The sequence below is a fragment of the Sinocyclocheilus rhinocerous genome, unplaced genomic scaffold, assembly GCF_001515625.1.
Source record: "Sinocyclocheilus rhinocerous isolate Xijiao unplaced genomic scaffold, SAMN03320098_v1.1 scaffold225, whole genome shotgun sequence".
NCBI lineage: Eukaryota > Metazoa > Chordata > Actinopteri > Cypriniformes > Cyprinidae > Sinocyclocheilus > Sinocyclocheilus rhinocerous.
In genome coordinates this window covers 141,102-159,729 of record NW_015630532.1, presented here as the reverse complement: position 1 = coordinate 159,729, position 18,628 = coordinate 141,102, and the positions used below count along the sequence as shown (strand labels likewise).

Below are 18,628 nucleotides of genomic sequence, written 5' to 3'. Positions count from 1 at the left end.
TATAATGGGGGGGGGGGGACTCTTGTGTTGAAATAAAGCTCACAATTTGGACTCAATAAAACCTGATCCCAATAGGACCTAAGATTGTGTATGTGTGTATATTAATATAAGATTGTGTGTATATACAATAGGAAAATATATAGCAATGGTTCAGGTTCTTAAACAAACTACTAAGCTAAAACGAAAGGTGTCGGATGAGAGCCGGAACGGTGGGTGTAGTCTTAGGTAGGAGAAGATGCTGGTGGTCTGACTGTCCTGTAGTTTGAGTTTCTGGGTATCTCTGTTTAGGAGTTACGGGGGAGGGCAGAGGTGGTGCAGAGGGCCGCATGTGAGTCATCCAGGGAGCCTGTGAAAACTGTGGGAGCGTGGAAAGAACGGAGGAGAGGAAAGGAAGACTAGAGTGATGAAGTGATGCAGTTTTGAGAAAGGAGAGGAAGCGATGACGTGTTATCTGAGGGAGGTTCTGGATGCTGCGTTTAGACATTCAGAAGAGCATCAGTGTGGTGTCCTCAATACTGGCTCTGACCCCTCCACATTTTTATACAATGAGGCTGCATTTTATTCTGTTTAACCACTTCAAGGGCCTTGTCCCTAAGCAACATAGCCCTCCATCCATCTCGACGGTCTTCATTTTAAATACCACAAACTATACTCACCTGCCACAGTGTTTTCAACGATGAGCCATTCGTTCTTTGAAAAATTTCTTCCGTAGCAGGACAATAGAAGCAATCAAAACCAACAAAAGAGCAGTAATATGCAAGTGCTATATTAGTATATTATTATAGTGTTATATTTCAATTTCACAAAGAAATGTGAAGCATTTTGTCCAAGCAATAATAAAAGGACACATTTGTCTTAAATCTCATTTTATTAAAAAAAATTATAATAATCGTGAATCGAATCGAATCGTGAAATCAAAATCGTGAATAGAATCGAATCGTGACTTGAGTGAATCGTTACATCCCTAGTAGCATCCATGCTCATTAATGTGTCCTGACAGCGCATTGTTGATCCTCATCTGATCATGGAGAACTAGTACGTGTTAGTCTGCTGTGCACCAAGACCTGCAAGAGCAAAACAAGTCACGCATGGATGAATGTGAGGCAGTAAGCTCAGTAACAGACAAATGTTTAAAAGTGAAAGTAAATAAACCTTTGAAAGAAACACTGATCATATTCTGCATAAGCTATGTAATGTGACCAGAAAAATGCTGTATTGTAAGGGTTTTGTTTCTGATGTAGTAAATAAGCAGTTATCTATATAATCATAACTATTTCAATCCATAAAGACATGGAAAATACATTAAAAGTGAATTTAAAAACTCCTGAAAAACCAGATCTGAAGAAAAGCTGTCTCTGGTTCCATTATATCTTAAGCAGACTGGCAGGGATGAGAGATGCAGTTGTGTGTAATCAACTTTTTCTTGAAGTAAAGCAAACCCAAGATGACAACAGACAAACACACACAGAGGCAGCCTGTTTGCATTCATTTCCTGATGATATGAGGGGATCAATTGTCAGGTATATGCTATCATATCCCACTACTGACTAACAAGCAAATCAGTTAGATTGTGATTGTTACTGGCAGTAATCCAGGGCCTTGTGTGGATGAATGGATGGATGGATGCATGAATGAATGAACTTGTTGAATCAAAACAGCAACTTGTGAGTTTAAAGGAAACAGTGTGTCAGTGCTAACCAGAAAATAAGTTTATGTGAGAAAGGGCTCTGTCCACTGAGCTTTTGAACTTGTTCTCCCTTTCTTTCCTCCCAGCTCGTTTACTGTGCGTGTCCGTGTTGCCCAAGCATACTGTTTACTGTTGCTATGAGTTATAAATACAATAGCGTTTCATGTCTTTTACAACTCTCCGGCTCGAACGAATCTGGGCTCATATGCGGGTAAATACCACCTATTACTCATGTTACTTTCCAGCACATTTGTAGGACACATCCAAGCATAGCGCCTCGTCACTGCATAACAATTAGATGTCTGAGTGTTCGCGCTCTGATGGAATTTTACTGATAACAGACAACGGTCGTACTTGGATTTCGTGACTTCCATTTCATTCTTTATGTCAAGATAAAGGCGTACGGGGGGAAATAACGTTGTCATTTCTTTACGTTGACAGCGTGCCTCAAGACTGACGAGGATTCAGCTTTTTTCTTTTCCTATAGTACACACATAACGAAGCTCAAATCTGTATTGCACAGATGTAAGTATGGTACTTAAACCCATGTTTTCCCTCTGTTTGGCTTTCAATAGCACAGCTTTGTAGCAGCAGCAACAAGTCTCCCGAGAACTTGGTCCTACTTGGCAGAAAATAATATTGTGAAATGTGATCTTACCTGACTTATCCCTCAGCTGGGAACACAGCCAAATTAAAAAATGTCTTGAACTGTACCGGCTTCGCGTAATGTTGACATATCACGCGCAATGCACGCACAGACACACGAAAAAAAGTGCACATTGCTGTCTTGGATGCGCAACTTTTCTTATGGTCATTCATTTTCACTCCGCGTCTCGGGATTGTAGTTGCTACCTAAACTTGACCGCCTTCGCGTCTTTCAATCACGTAAGAGCACTAACGGCTTTTCTCTGAGCGAGGGCACTGCGTAAATCTGTATAGGGTTTTGGGGTAAATCGCGACTGGTTGCTATTTGTCCTGTCGGCACAGTCACCAAGGTGTTAGAGAGTTTAAGCACGCGGATATTGCAAAGGGTTATTAGATTCATAAGTCACCCAAGTGGTGGGCGATCTTCTGAGCACGGCAGAAGTTCTCATATGATGACTTCAAACAAGACACATTACCTACCAGCATCTGTTGGAGTGTGTGGATATTAAGACACTTCTATCTCTAGGACAGCATAGGGGAACATGGTAAGTAGAACGGAAATACTACACTTAAAGGAATAATTACTCCAAAAGGCATGGCTTGTGTTTACACTGTAGGGTTGGTATCAAAAGAACAGATTTTGATGTACGACATATACGAGTGCTCTCGTGCTTATGGACCCTAACGCTGAAGGCTACTTACACGAGGGTTCAGGTTTGCCAACATAAATGTAAAACTTTGTAATGCTGCTGTTTTCTGTGATTCGTAGGTAGAGAATAAATAAAAAAATCTGAGCAAACCTAAGGCAGGCACATAAACAGCCGTAGAGAATATACATTCTAATTGGGTTTGTGCCTTTGTTGCGCTATGTGCCAATCTGCGCTTTGATGCCTGTTGGGCTTTTAAGCTTTTATACTGAATATCATTTTTACAAGTGCTCTCTCTCTGTACGTGAAAAAGCAACATATGTAGATATGTCCATCTGCCCCGCAGGACAAAAGCAGAGCACCAAGGAGCTATTACTGTGTGATTTGGGGACATGGGTTTCAAGCCATTTGGGGGGACTCCACTTAAGATGGTTATGAGCGACTTTTCAGATAAGTGATTCTTTTGTTAAGAAAACCACCGGCCAACATGTGATCAAATATTAACAGGACCGGCTTGCCAATGATATATTCACGTGACAAGGCGTGGGGAAGCAATAGAGTAAAGCAATATCAAGTGGCACTTAACGAAAGTATAGATTTTTGCCTCCAAGTAACCTTAGCTGTGCTATGATTTCAGCACTTTGGACAGAGGCACCGGAGTCGTTGAACGCTGCGGACTAACACGGAGTGAGTGGACATCGCCTTTTGTGTTTTGCAGTTCTTTTGCCAAAGCTAGGGAATTGTTTCACTTTTTCCTTCTTTTTTTCGCTTTCGGAGGGAGACCGGTGAAAAAACAAAACAAAGAATCAAACGCGAGGAAAAGAACCAGTCGATAGTGGGGCTGCTTACTTGCGCTTGGAGTTTTGTCGCCACTTAGAGCATGTGAAAGTTGCAATGGTAGAGCTGCTGTAGTGTACGCGTACTTTGCAAGCTCCACTTGGTGCACAGCGTTAACTTTGGGAAATGCAAGTGTTGGTCTTGGAGATCTAACCACTGATAGTGGTTGTCAGCTCTTAAAAAGGTAAGACCTGTTTGTTTTATTCTCCACTTAACTAGCAACCCTTCTTGGGCAGATGTTTTACTTCTACATAGAGAAATGGCACCTCTTTACGCATTTTAACTTTGATTAGTGGTTACGGATAGAGAAAATGTTGCGCTGTGAGGAAGAGCTTTGGGTAGAGATGGTAGAGAGAAGGCACTTAGTCGTGAGGGAAATGTTAAACTTACGTTATCCTTTTACATTTTTCCTCTACTTTACTCGTATGGTTTTACACTATGACTAGAGCAGAAAACCAAACGGTGACAAAGTTGTTTCAATTAGCTACCACAGCTCTGTCACGAATTCATTGAAAATGAACAATGTATTAATTTCTATATCTCACAGTTCACCCCTATAGAGACGTTCATATTTAGCAGTTATTTTACATGTGTTGTTATTTATAGCGCAACACAAAAAATGTAAGTAAATAGTGCATGTAAGTGCGTAAACAGCTGACTTTCCGTCCTCATCATAATCAAATGCGTGCGGAATTCTTGTTGTCTTAAATGCGCAATTGTCTAGCACACGCTTTTCTTTGCTTGCTGAATAATGGGGCTTGTCTTTAATAAAATATACGACTCAACACGAGCTACCTCCTACTTATTGTCTTGCTGAAAACGAAAAGATCCAGATCTATCTATCTATCTATCTATCTCTGTAGCTGTCATTCTTATCATCCTTTCTTATCAGCTAAATGTTGTTTTCGTTAGCATGGAGGGATAATTTATTCGTTGAATCGATCCTAAAGTGGTGCAACCAGCCCTATCAATGTAATCGCGTCTGTAGCATCTCCGCACTTCGTCATCGTGGACATATTGCTAGTGTTTTTACTACGGACCGCTTCTCCGTTTCATTCATCCCGAGATTTCCACTCCTCTCCTCCAGCATCACCTGCTCATCTCGCTCCCCAGCGCACAGGTCTGTCTGTGCACACTCCGAACAGTTGGGAACCACTTAGAGCTAAAAGCTTTAGCCACAGATAACATATCATGTTAAAGTATTATGAATTGCCTCGCCAAAAATAGCCCGATGGTCAAAACATTGTGTGTGTGTGTGTTTGTGTGTTCATATATATATATTTCCAGTTAAAGTGAATAAGAATTTGGATAGGCGTGGTCAGATTTTGTTCAGACTGGGTTAGATGGAGCCACCGATAAGATTGCCTGATAAGGAAATGGCTGAGAGGGTGTCACGCGTATTGTGGAGAAAGCTGAAGAAAAGCTGTGCAAGACATTAGGACAGTCAGCGTTTTAAAGGAGACTTTCGCTGATGATTTTCTGACTTTTATGCCGACTAAGTTTAGGAATTCGTCTCGGTTGCTGAGAGGGATGAGCGGAGGATATTGGCTACGGTCGCCTTTTTTTCCCTTTGTATCCAAGAATCTGATTAAAGGGTGAAGCGATTGAATGACAAACAGACAGACATGAAAGCCCACGGGCGCCTCAGCACTGCGTTAATCAAGAGTCTATCAGGCGGGAGACATTCAGTGTGTCATTTAGCTGCTTTTAAATGATCCTTGTGACTGTTTCTCTTTGTCCGGCAGCGTTAGCTCCTCTCAGCAATGCTAAATCGGTAATTTCTCCATTAAACATGTTTTTTCCTTATTATAATCGTACGAAACATGTTGTCAAGAAAATCTCTGTTGCCACAGAACAATGTATCGAACATCTGACTTTAAAGTGACATAAATCAAGTGGGACAGCAGCATATGTTTTTGGACAAGTCCGAAAATAATAGCAGCTGGTTTTAGCTATAACTAGATTTTATTATTGCCGTTTTGTCATTGTAATCTTCGTAATGCTCTTGTCATTTTCGGGCAAATGTTATGCACATGTTGACATGCAACAAAACGGTCACGACCGCCGTTTTTATGAGCAAATATTTCATGCATAATTTCATATCTGTGTTTTTCAACGAAATAATGCTTATTTTTTATTACAAATAATCCAGTGGTGAATGCCTAAATACTTATGCATCAGTATATGAAATATAAAAACATTTTTTAGCTTTGTTTAGAGTGAAATGTTGTTATTAAACGATTATTTGTGTGTGCTTTTATTATACCCCTAACGGCTCGGAGTCATGTTTTCATTTATTGAATGCATTTTTTAATTTCTAAACATAAACGTATATATAATATAATTTTAGTTCATAAGACAGAGAGGGATAGAGATGTGGGTTGGGGGATGGCACGACACACTTTGTATGTACGGAAGGTTTTTTATAGAACTTTCTGCAATGTACGTCATCGGATCAGTCCATAAATGGGGTTGTGTTATCTAGCTGAGAATCTCCCTCTCCGCCCCCCTCCCCTCCGCTCTCAGATCGCTGCAGAGTTAAGGGTGGGCGTCAATAACAAATCTGAGCTTGGTAGGTTTTAATTCAGACATCACATAATGCTATTGTGGCATTATATTTTTACAGTTTAATCCGCGTTTCCTTCATCTTCGTTTGACTGACCGCCGCGGATGATAAGGGGATATTTATTTAAGAACTAAATGTGAAAATGGTTTTGTTTACGGAGAGCGGCTTTCTTAATGAACTTTTATAGAGACGTACCGATTTATTGCGCCCTGCTTCACTCGCGGGAGGAATTTATTATAGGCCTACTGAATATGCAGAGTTCCTTTGGGAAATAAAAGCCTGTGCTCGTCACAATTGCGAAAAAGGAAAATGTCCGTTTTTTTATTTACCCCCCTTAAAAGATTATATTTTGCGCACAGCAATAGTCTCACAATTTCGCGATCAACAATAGTAATAACTATAAAAAACACCAATCATCATATTGAGATTAATCACAATTTTAATAAAGGCTAATTTCCTGGTGCCAAAATTATTTGAATGATACTTCCGACGTTTTTAGTGTGTGATACTATTTGGACAGTATAAGTCTTGTATACTATAAGTCAATCAGCATCTCCGATCGCGGGATATTCCGCGCAAGAAAACCACAAGAGGTTTGAGGAATTGGGGGCGCGCTCAAGCAGGAGCGTGACTTGCGACGCTCTAGCGCAAAGCGCTCGTTCTGCAAGAGGTCGTGTGATATTTCCACTTTATGGTGTAATTCCTCCACAACCTGCTTGTAAACGACGCTCGATATGTATGTTTTTACTGCAAGACTTTTTAAAAGAACCTTGCTATTTAGGGTGCTGTGACCCCATTGTGTTTGCGTAAACAAGGGTGTTTGTGTGTCTGTGAATGTGTATGGGATATATATAATTGAACTCCAGCATATATCTGCATATATCTTGTTTGCCACCCACCTGTGTGCTTTACTCACTTGATATAAAATGGAGTGACACTTGCCTCTCTGTATGTGAATAGCTACAGAGCAGCATTAGTGCTGGTGCCTGGCAACTAAGGCTCCGCCAAGGAATCCTCTAACTATTCGCCAACGTCAGTGCTTGGGTATGTATATGCAGGACTTCTCTAACATGTTTGCAATTTGCCTCTGTGGATGTTGGTTAGGAATGTCATCCGGACTGTGTTTGTGTTTGAGGGTGACTTTGATAGACTTGCTTAACGTTATTTCTAAGGGCTCTAACACAAGGTTGTTGAACAAAGCAAACTTTTTTTTCCCACATTTGAATGTTTAACATTTCTTAGAGGTCATTTAGACTGCAGTTTCTTTCCGACTGCTTTGTAGAACAGTGATTTTCATTCTTCGTGGACACTTGAGTTCTTAATTTCTCATGTTTGTTTGTAACAATGGATAAGTAAATCAATGCAGTTTTGAGCTTACAGTCGTCAGTCAGATCACTTTTAGTGCTATTTCAAATTTGAAGTGTACTATATGTTTATAGCATTTCTTTTCACATGCATTTGTTTTATAAGTCTACAGTATATTAATGTGTATATTTGAAATTAATATACAAACTAACACAAAAGACAGGCTACAACAGTGCATGACAAGAACTGTCTAGCTAATTATGTAAATATACTCACCCTTGACACATAAGGGTTTGTTGGGCAAGCAAAAGGCTAGATTACCAGAGGATGTGTGTACAAAGGGATAAAGTGCAGCAGAGGGCTTATACCCCACGGATACATTACCAGTGTAGCTGGTGTATGCTGCAAGGGATAGATTACAGTTGCGTGGATTGTATAGCTCATTGTGTCTATGTGCTAAAGTGGATATCTAAGTCCTATAATGTAGCTGCTATAAGTCAAGACTTTGAGATCTTTATCTTACACGACTGGCCGCTGTTGACCACCGTCGGCCCTTTATTGATAACAGGGACCTGTTGCATCTTGCTATTGGAGAGATGAGCACTGCGCAGTTCTTCAGTGTACAGAGTGGGTCTCAGATGAGACGGTGATGTGAGTCACACCAAGCACTGCCCAGACTCCCTTCCCTAAAGACAGCGAGCCGAAAAAACAGAGACAGACACCCAGGAATGGGCAAACTTAAGTTCCACTAAGTGACTCACTCATTTCAATGCAATGACAAAATGGAAAGATGGGACACTTGAGCGAGTGTACATACTCAAACGTACGCTCCGCATTACAGACGTTGACTGAGTTTTTTAAAGTATACTCTGCATGATTTATGTTTCGTCATTCATATTTTTGTTTGCAGCTGGCTTGTGTGGGAAATGTTTGTGAAGACTCGATACACTCTTAAAAATAAAGGCGGAGTTTGCAGCAAAGTATGGGTTCCTCTAAGAACCTTTCATTAAAAACCATTTTTCTTGGTGTGAAGAACATTTTTCCACACAAAAAACCTTTTGTGAAATGGAAAGGTTCCATGGATGTTAAACGGTTCTTTGTGGAACCATAGATGCCAATAAATAACCCTTTATTTTTAAGAGTGTATTTCAGTGTGCAATCTGGTGCCATGCTGACACCCATTTTGTGGTTTCTTTTTGTTTTTCATTGCAGCACTGATGGTCAGAAATGACATTGTTCACTTCCCTGTGCTCTGTGACAGTACTGTGATGTGTTTGATAAATGTTGTAAACTGACTTTATTGGCCTGTCACACTATGAACTGGTCTAGTTTTCTCATTTTCTAGTTTTCTAGCAGTGGCCCAAAGCTCTTTTTTTCCCCCAAGAAGCCATCACCTCTGTTTTTACAGCTAGTTTTGACACTCTAAAAATTTGTTATCTTGCCGTGGAGTAGCGGAAAGTATTTCACCATTTCAGGTTTGTACAGGTCACAGATCTCCTCCAACATGTTCAGAGAGATGCTTCATTAAGTGTCACAAGGCAACTTCAAAATCCTATTTTGCCATTGTGTGGAAGACCTGTTCTGTCAGCTCCAGGATGGAATATGCTACGATGGGTCAAGACAGAACACAAGACAACAGATGGCGAGTTTTTGAGAAAGCTGAGGTGACGTCATTAGCGACCCGACCTATTGGATAGTGACACGGCCATCGCTTCTGACGCCGCTCCGACTCTCTCAACATTCAACACTTTGAACACGCCGATCCTGACGGTCAAGTTTCAGCAAATGTTTCAGATCTAATGTCCATACTGTATGTTTTGTCTTCATTTTGTAGACCCTAAAGTTTCCACAAAGTTGCAGCAAATGAAAGTCAAGGTCTTCCCACAGTTCATCTCTTGCTGTATTCTCATTAGTCCATATGTCCACTTTGTGGTTATCTTAGTTCTGTCTGTGGTGCTGGTGTCAACTTTGTGCTGTATGTGCAGTTCTGAATGAGATCCATGTTGTTTTTGTGCTCCTAATGAGAAGCAGAGTGATTTATTTATGGATTACCTAGCTGGAACAGCCTTAATGCACAGTGTGAGAGTGTACATGAGTGAGTGTGTGTGTGTGTGTGTGTGCGTGCGCGCACGCGCACATTTTACCTCTCTTGGAGTCATGTCGCTCAGTAATTGCTGATGCAACTCTTTGTCATCCAGGGTTTGCCCTCTCCTCCTGTGAACCTATGGGATGAGTTATATTCAACTTGGCTTGTCCCTATAGGAGAGAGGAAGGGGCTGTAAACATGAGTATGTCAAAATGAGTGAAGGTGAAAGTGTATTCGTGAAAGTATGCAAGTTAAGTAGTGCAAAAAGAAGATGAGAAGGAGAGAAAGAAATAAAGAGAGAGGGAGTTAGTGTGTGTATGTGTGTGAGGAGGCAGGTGTTAGCATCCACTCCCATGCTGGGAACTTCTAGGTTTGAAACCGCTCCACCTCATTACCTTATGCAGAGAATAATCATCATCACTATACACGAAACTCCTCAATATAAATCTTGCATTGGACGAGATCCAAAAGCAATTGGAGCTTTAGAGTCCTGGTGAAAGTATGGGGCTAATGATGTGGTGTATAGCATGGGGTGAAAGAACAAGGAGTAGTTCTCCTAATCTCCTCCTGGAAGGTCATGTGAAATACTGCATAGAATAAATAGTAAAGCTGGAGTCGAATAGCAAAATTATATCACCGCCCTATTAGTTTGAACATCTCTGACCATTTACCTTACAAATATCAAACAAACCACTCCCATTATTGGAGGAACATAACTGACACTGGAAGAACAATGAATAGTATTAAAAGCAATGAACCAACATCTGGCACATAAGCTCCTTTGGCAGACAGAGGGACTCGAGCTGACAATAGTTTAAAATATCACACACAGAGAGGGCCAGGGAATAATAGGTCCTTGATGTGGTGGGGGCAAGGAGTGAGCTCTTTACTTTGAAGCTACCTTTGTGGAGTCACAATTGCAAATATCAATTTCAGCAGATGATCTATAGTCTTGTCACAAAAAGGTGTTTCATATTAACCTAACGGCTGTCCATTAGGAAGCTGTTGCAGCATTTGGTGGCAGCAAAGCCAATGAATTTAAAGTGGAACGAACTATGGAGATTTAGATGGCAAATGCAATAACTGAAACCCATAAATTATCTTTTGAATTGAGAACTGCGAATGTAATAACTTAAAACAATAAATTATTATTTTACCGATTGTACAAAAGAAGCTTTCTACATGAAACTAAACTAGATTTCAGGTGTTCACGTGTAGCTAAAATTTCTCATGTCTAAATACAAATAGTCAACAAAAAATTAAACAAAACTGAGTTCGCATTAGCTTAAGTGATTCACTTTGGTAAACAAGGAATCATATTTTATATATACCTTCATTGATAAACACGAAGCCCACACTCGACTCAATGGTAATCAGTTGAAGGAGCACTTAAGAGAGAAGATGCGATGACTTAAGAAACGACGAATAGCCTATGGAAAAGCACACTCAGACTCAACACAACCAGGAATTAATAAGGTTTCTCTCATATGTTGCTCTTTTGCTCTCGGTAAACGCCATAATATCATACTTTCCGGTTATTCGTTAGGAATAAGCGTCTTACTCGGTTCGGTTGGCACTCGGTCGCGCTCGCGCTGGAGTCACATGTTGCAACGTCACGCAGTAGTTACTGTTGTCGCGAGGAATGAAGCCTTCATTTCAAGCTGGGGAGCTCTCTCAATGCGCACTACACCGCGAGTGCTCACCATGCCATCCAACTGCTTCAACCCAACGCCAAAGGATCCGCTCAGTCATGGGAGTCCATTACCTCAACCATGCAATTTCCACCATCAATAATTTAATCTATTTGCTCAAAAGCTGAAGAGACAACTTGCAGCTGCTGCTTGGCGAAGAGCGGGCGAATATCGCAAAATAGTTACGCGGAGGGCTTATCCAAAACATCCCAGATGACACTGTCCTGCTGAATGGTCTCCTTTACGACTGGACAGTAAAGGTAGGTTTTTGCGCGGAATAGAGTGATTACAGCGGTTTTGTATTGACTGTGTCTGAAATGAGAAGGCGAGTTAAGAATCAAGTGTTGGATCATGCAGCGGTAACATGAAACGCTATCCTTGCGTTCATTAATAAGATACGGCGTTATTATGTTGATTGAATTTCTGATATGGGTCAGTAGGACCAAAAGTTGTTTTGGTTTATTATCCAGGGCTATTAGCTGTTTATCCTTGCCGCTTTTATGTGTTCAGTTGTTTAATAGTTAGTTTGGTGATATTTGCTGCACTTGGGCATAAAGGACGTGGATATTTTATTGATATATATTTTTTACTCGTTGATGGCGTAAAAGTATTACCAAACGACATATAACAGTATATTTACTCATAAGGACATATTGTGTATACAGTTTAAGCGAAAACTATGTGCGCGAACGTTCAGAGAATAAATGCGTTTCGTGAATTCAATGAGACTTGAAGAACATGAAACTTGAGATCATCGTTTAGGTTTACCGTGTAGAGTCTAGCCTTCCCCTGGAACAGATAAAGTCCCAAAGCGAAGATAAAGTTTTCCAATTAAAAACTAACAAAAAAATGTATAGTTCTGGGCTGCTTTTGGATGCAAAGTGTGCAAACGGCTTAAACTAAATCATACTACTAGTTTATTTTCTCAAAATCGCAATCGACTTTGTAGTAATGCGTACTGTTGTTTACAAAGCTGTTTATAGTGACCAGCAAGTCAAGATTATTATTATATTATATCGTGTATAGCCTATTATATTAAAGATATAGCCTGTACAAAAAAAAATAGTTTTGGAGGAAAAGCATGATGTAGGATGCAGCAAAGATAACAAGCCTATTCATTCTTATTAATCTGCGTTCTCTATGTGTAAGCGTATGTTTATGTGTCAGAAAGAGAAAGAGATCTTTCTAATGGTCTATGCTTTTCTGCTTGCCTTCACTTCAAATGCGCTTTATGTAGGCTAGATGAATGCGCCATCTAGTGCCAAAATGTTGTAAAGCCTGTTAACGAGTTAAGGATGGATTGTGTGGATGCCGCTGGTTTAAGACAATCGTGTGTCTCACAGACACCACTTTTCCATCGCGGCTTGAGCAGTTTTTTGATAGATGGTACCCACAGGATGTTTGAAATTCCTTAGAAAGTTCCTGGAAAAAACTCAATCTCTACTTACATATAGAGTGGTAAATCTTAGATGATATTTTCCTCGCGGATCCAGTTCGCCAATGCGTTGCCCTTTCTCCTGTTACGAGAAAAACGAAACTTATACATAAATTATTACAGCACTAATGTTTAATTTGTCTTCTGCCTTTCAGCAATAGAGACATTTGCAATCGCGAACAAGTGAGCTTCTTTTACAATGACTTACAGTGGAGTCGTCAATTTTGTAGGAATATTTAAAGGATATTTAAAGTGCTCTGTTTATGATTGTTGTAAGGATCCTTTTCTGGGTGTAATCTGTCATTTTTCTTCTCACGCATCTAGAGACTAAGACCTTCTAAAAGCGTTTATTATAATATACTGTGATTATGTTATCTGTAATGAAGTAACCGCCCGATACTGATCATACTTCGCGTGCGCAGCATACTGTTGTCATGGTTACCTCCGACATCTGTTCCGTTCGTTATTTGACAACAGGTGAAAATACGCGATCCGATTAACTTAGAATCGAACTTTTATTAATGGTTTTGATAAAACCCTATTGATAGCCTACTTAGGAAAATTACTTTTAAATAAGGCCTTACCTCAATCAACCCCCGTCACATTGATGTGAACCACAGCATGTCTTAATCTAAACAGTTTTAGTGTCTCTTCTAGTAGCCTAGTGTCTTATAGATTTTTGTTTTATTTTCAGCAATATACTGATACAAATTGCTGTAATTTTGAGAGTTTGCATCAGTTTATCTTTCAGAAAATGTGCAATTTCCTTAAATATAATGTAGATTTTTGCGTTAACTAGCTAAATCAAGCATTTCTGGGTGTTCATCACTCTTGTTGCTTTTGTACATCACATCTTTAACATTATTTATACAGTTTGGGTTAGACAAGATGGAGGTCTTGAACTTCTTAAACAAGCACCGACTCAACCTCTTGAAAAACCTTGCATTTGAAAACATAGATTTCACCATAGATGAATAGAGAGTGTTATTTTGCAGTTGTCTCTTGTTGTGTTACCACTAATGCCAGATTGTAACTATTATGGATTCCACATTTTAATGTGTTCTCAAAGTCAGAATAATAATTAACAGCTGAGACACCTGTGTGAGCTTAGGTGATGCACGCTACAGTGTTCTTGTCATTGAGACAAATACACCAAAGCAATCTAAAATCTTTTCTCAGGCTACAAGCATTTTCCCTGACTTTTTTTTTTTGTTTGTTCTTTTCAAATATTTAATCATGCATTGTTAAATATCTTTGTCCTTAAGGAGTGAATACCTTTTTCATTTTTTCTTTAGAGTGCTAAGACTAGCGTCTGAAAAGTGTCTGTTACCACAATTCTTTTAAGTTGGAAAAGTCTGATACATCTGTAATGAGTGGTTTTGTTTCTTAATCCCCCTATATGACATGGAGATTTAAGCAAATGCAGTTGTGGGGGAATCAAGATCATGCAGACCAATCTATCCTGTCCTACCTGCCCCTTTCCAAACAACTGAGCAGGTGCATGTGGTCTTTTTGCCAAAACCATAGAGCTGCCACTCATGCCCAATTAAAGTACAATCATGTTTTACAGTGAAAGGCGTTTGAACGTGCTCCTACCAAGCCCCGGTCATATGGATCAAATACAGCTGTGTGGGTGAAGTATTTCATCAAGCGTTCTGTACCTTACTTTGTAGATAGAGAGCTTGAAAGATCACTGAAGGCTGGATGGTTTGTCATGTGAGAGGTTTGATTGATGGAAACCTGGTTTGTTGTATATTCAATGCCTCATAATGAATCTGGCTTCAAAGGCCTAACAAATGAAACACAAAAAGCATGAATTAGCAGCTTTGTTTACCTAACAGTTGAACCGATTATTTCGGCATTAACCATGAAAGTCATCTTTTTTATTTTGGACATTTAAACACACCTGAAACCGTGACTGGATTATTTTTTTGTGGCGGCTACAACCGCATTGCCTCTCACGTTCTGTGACCCATCTAAAACACCTGTACTGCCTGTGTACACAAACATAACTCATGTTTGCACATCATACCATACGATGACAGGATATTGATATCGCATTATCATGCGCAGCTCAAACGCACGCATATTAAAAGCAGAACAAACATGTCCGTCAAGGTAATCTTGTCTTCCATCGCTGCTTTGAATGAGACAGAAGGTCTCAGTTATTGCCAACTCAGTCCCAGAGCAATAAAGTGATTCATTGTCTAGATTACCGTTTAACAGGAAGTTGATTGAGAGCATAATCCATATTGATTCTCTTGATGGAAACAGGAAATAGCAGAGTTAGAAATAAAATTGTTTGTTGTTCCTGGTGAAAAGGGACCCCAGAGGAAAATAGAAAGCCATTGCGAGCTGATGAGTGGCACTGCCCCCTAGCACCACTCCTTCTAGCCCCACCGCCCTTTTCCTCTCATCTCCCTTTGAGACCAGAGAGACGTCATCAGGGATGTTGTGCTCTCGGCCTCCACCCCCTGCCACACAACTACACACCGGTGCTCTAGTCTAATTAGGAGGGAAAGATACAATTTAGTCAGCGCAGTGCGCTAAAGTTCAGTAGTCAACAATAACTGACCTTCGCCCTTTTACATGACACCTCAAAGCCGTGTAGCTCTGTAATATATTTAAGATTATGTATTACCGGTAGGATTTGGATGAGAGATGGCATTGGTACTCCACCTGCTGTCAGGTAGGGCAACAGAAGGGATTTGGGTGTCAGCATGACTGATGCTGGTATTTCATTCAGAAGCCTTTGCAATATATATAAATACTTCTCTCATTAGGGAGACGACAGATGTTTGCTAATTGGGATCATCCTGAAACTGGGGCGTTACTGGGCTGTGCTGCTCTGTGCGTGCGTAAACCCGCATTAAGGTTGTCTTGAGAGCAGGAACACTGACAATAATCCATCCGTCCTCACAGGCGCGACACATCTGGAGGAATGAAATAAGACAGAATCATTGAATAATCCTCAGGCAGGCACTTTAAATTCCTCGCTATATTCAGCAGAGGTAATTGCTGACAATGTAAGAAGCTTTTTCCATTACGGGGAAAGCTGACAGACTGAAGTATCCTTTCATGCCCGCAGAAGCAGCTTGTACACACATTTTGCGCGCTGCCTGATTTGATTAAGATTGATCTGTCCTCCACAGCTGTATCCTCAGCTCTGGGTTTTTCCATGCTTGTTTTTGACCATTTGAGAGGAGAGATTAAAGATGCACCCACCTCATCTCCCTAGCCAAACACACACACACATACATTGGTGCTCACACGCTCTCTCACACACACACCCCTCGTGGACTGCGACGTCACTGAGCGAGGGGACTTTGAGCTCATTAAGTAGAGGGCTGTGATATTCTGAATCGAGACTGTGGGACTCCCAACCGGCCTATTTATAGAAAGCACATCTCCATGGCAGTCATCGCTGCGCTAGCAAATCGCAGCCGTGGCCCCAGACACCAATTAAGAATTAAACAAATGCCTTTTAGACAGGGCGTGTCCCTCCTTCTCTCCTACCGACCCGTACTGCCTTCTGCTCTGGGAGTAGATCCTCCCTCTGCCTCTTCCTAAAGCTGCGTGGGGCATCGGGAGGACAGCACACAGAGAACTGGCGAAGCCTTGCTGCGGTGCTGGATATTTTTAAATGCACTCCCCCCTCCGCCCCCCTTTCCCCACCCCTACCTCTCCCCTTCTCCTTCTCCTCAGAAAAGTGAGAGTAATGGGTTTTTGTTGTTGTGTATGCATGTTCCCCTGTCTGTTCGTATGCGCTGGGATGCCGTTAGATGCAATGAATCGCAGTGACTCATAGAGGGACTTCAGAGAGGTAAGAGAAGGCTGCAGAGAGGAAGGGAGAGAGGAGGAATCAAATAGGTTCACGGTTTCCTGGAATTTTCATGTAGTTGCGTTGTTTTCATAGTCTGGAAAAATGTCATTGATTAGAACATGGCAGTTTGTGTGTAGGTCTGAATGAGTGAATGAATGACTGGGGTCTTTCTGCATTTCTCCTTCTCTGTGTATCTTTCTTTAATCACTCCATTTCAGTTCGTTCTCTGCATTCTTACTGTGTCTTTCCTTATCTCTCTTTTTATGAAAAAAATAAACATTTTATGATTTTAGTAGTAACAATTATGTATTATTGCAGTAAATATCAAAATGTAAAATAGAGTGAATTCAGTATTGAATTGCTCATGAAAACCCTTGATGATAGAAGCTGTTCTTTCATTTTTTGACTTCACCTATATCTGTTCTGTCTGATACTCACACAAGCAGTTCACACACCTCTAAGGGAACAGAGGAGGCAAGGGAGAAGGAGGAAGGGAAGGGGAAGAGAGAGACGGAGGAGAGTGGGAGCAGTTCTCTCGTGTCCTCTTAATGATACTCCAGGGTCTCTGAATTTAGCCCGCTGTATTTGCTGGTGAGGGAAGGGGGGCACAAACGTGCAGGTGTGTGTGCAGGGACGGAGAAAGTGTGGAGTGTTAGTTGCGCTCCCACGGGCCGGTAACTGAAAATGAAACGAAGAAATAACAAGTTGGCACGTTTTGTTTGTGTCGTACTTTGTAGCGCATTACGGAAACGATTTGCGAAGCTTCGTTGGGCACAATAACACATGGCCTTTAATAAAGGTGTTTAACATAATGTTTATTGCAGTATGGTGAAAGAAAATGGTTGCTTAACGTTGTGTTTTCTCTTCCTCCCTCCCCTTTCCTCACTCCCCCCATCCCTCTCGTCTTTCCTCTTTTGCTGTCTCCAGTTCCAACAGGTTAGAAGAGTGATGACCATCCTGTTCGTTACTATGGTTATTTCATACTTCAGTTGCATGAGAGCTGCGCCCATGAGAGAGATCCCGGGCGTGCAGGGGGGCCACCGGGCCGAGGGCTACCTGGGCGCCGCTGCCACCGCCGCCGCTGCCGTCACCTCAGGCAGCCGAGGCCACGGGACTCCACAGAGTGGGGGCGGGCTGCCCTCGCTCACGGACACTTTCGAGCAGGTGATTGAGGAGTTGCTTGAGGTGGAAGGAGAGGCGACGCAGCAACTGGGGCCCGGGGCCGACCAGGGCCAAGGAGGGGGCGGTCCCGCAGCCATGGCTGACTCGAAAGATGTTGACATGTATGCCTCGCGGGTGATGATCAGCAACCAAGTGCCTTTGGAGCCGCCGTTACTCTTTCTCTTGGAGGAATACAAAAACTACCTGGACGCCGCCAACATGTCGATGCGCGTGCGGCGGCACTCAGACCCCGCGCGGCGAGGGGAGCTCAGCGTTTGTGACAGTATTAGCCAGTGGGTGACGGCTCTGGACAAAAAGACGGCCATAGACATGTCGGGCCAGATAACAGGGTAAATTATTCCGTCAGATGAAAATTTTATGGACTGCATGTAAAAAAGATGAAGTTTATACAGTAAAAGTGATACTACAGTCTATTTATTGAACATATTCATGATCTTGTAAACAATTAAAAAAAGATCTGATCAGTCATTCGCGCCCAGTTCAAATTACTATATCACATTCCTCGAGACATTGTGTTTTTTACGTTGCCAAGATTTTGAGAGATGAGGAGAGGAGGGGGTGAGGAAGAATTACATTCAAGGAAAAAAAACGAAAAAAAAAAAAACTTGCATGCTGCTTCAATTGTGAATTGAGAAACTGTCCACTTTGGGAAAACAAGGAAATGATTTCCGACCAAAACATTCCGTTTACATTCTCAACCATAACAGGATTTCCTCCTCTCAGT

The 18,628-nt window shown here is 41.3% G+C and overlaps 1 protein-coding gene across 1 annotated transcript in view; it reads left to right on the top strand.

Annotated features, from left to right (window-relative positions):
- LOC107740475 (brain-derived neurotrophic factor-like) overlaps positions 1 to 18,237 on the top strand; it is a 33,875-nt gene extending 15,638 nt beyond the window's left edge. Inside the window, exon 2 of the mRNA XM_016552933.1 lies at positions 17,650 to 18,237. Coding sequence (XP_016408419.1) covers positions 17,650 to 18,237 — 588 coding nt within the window. The remainder of the gene's footprint in view (positions 1 to 17,649) is intronic.
- Positions 18,238 to 18,628: the final 391 nt, after the last annotated feature.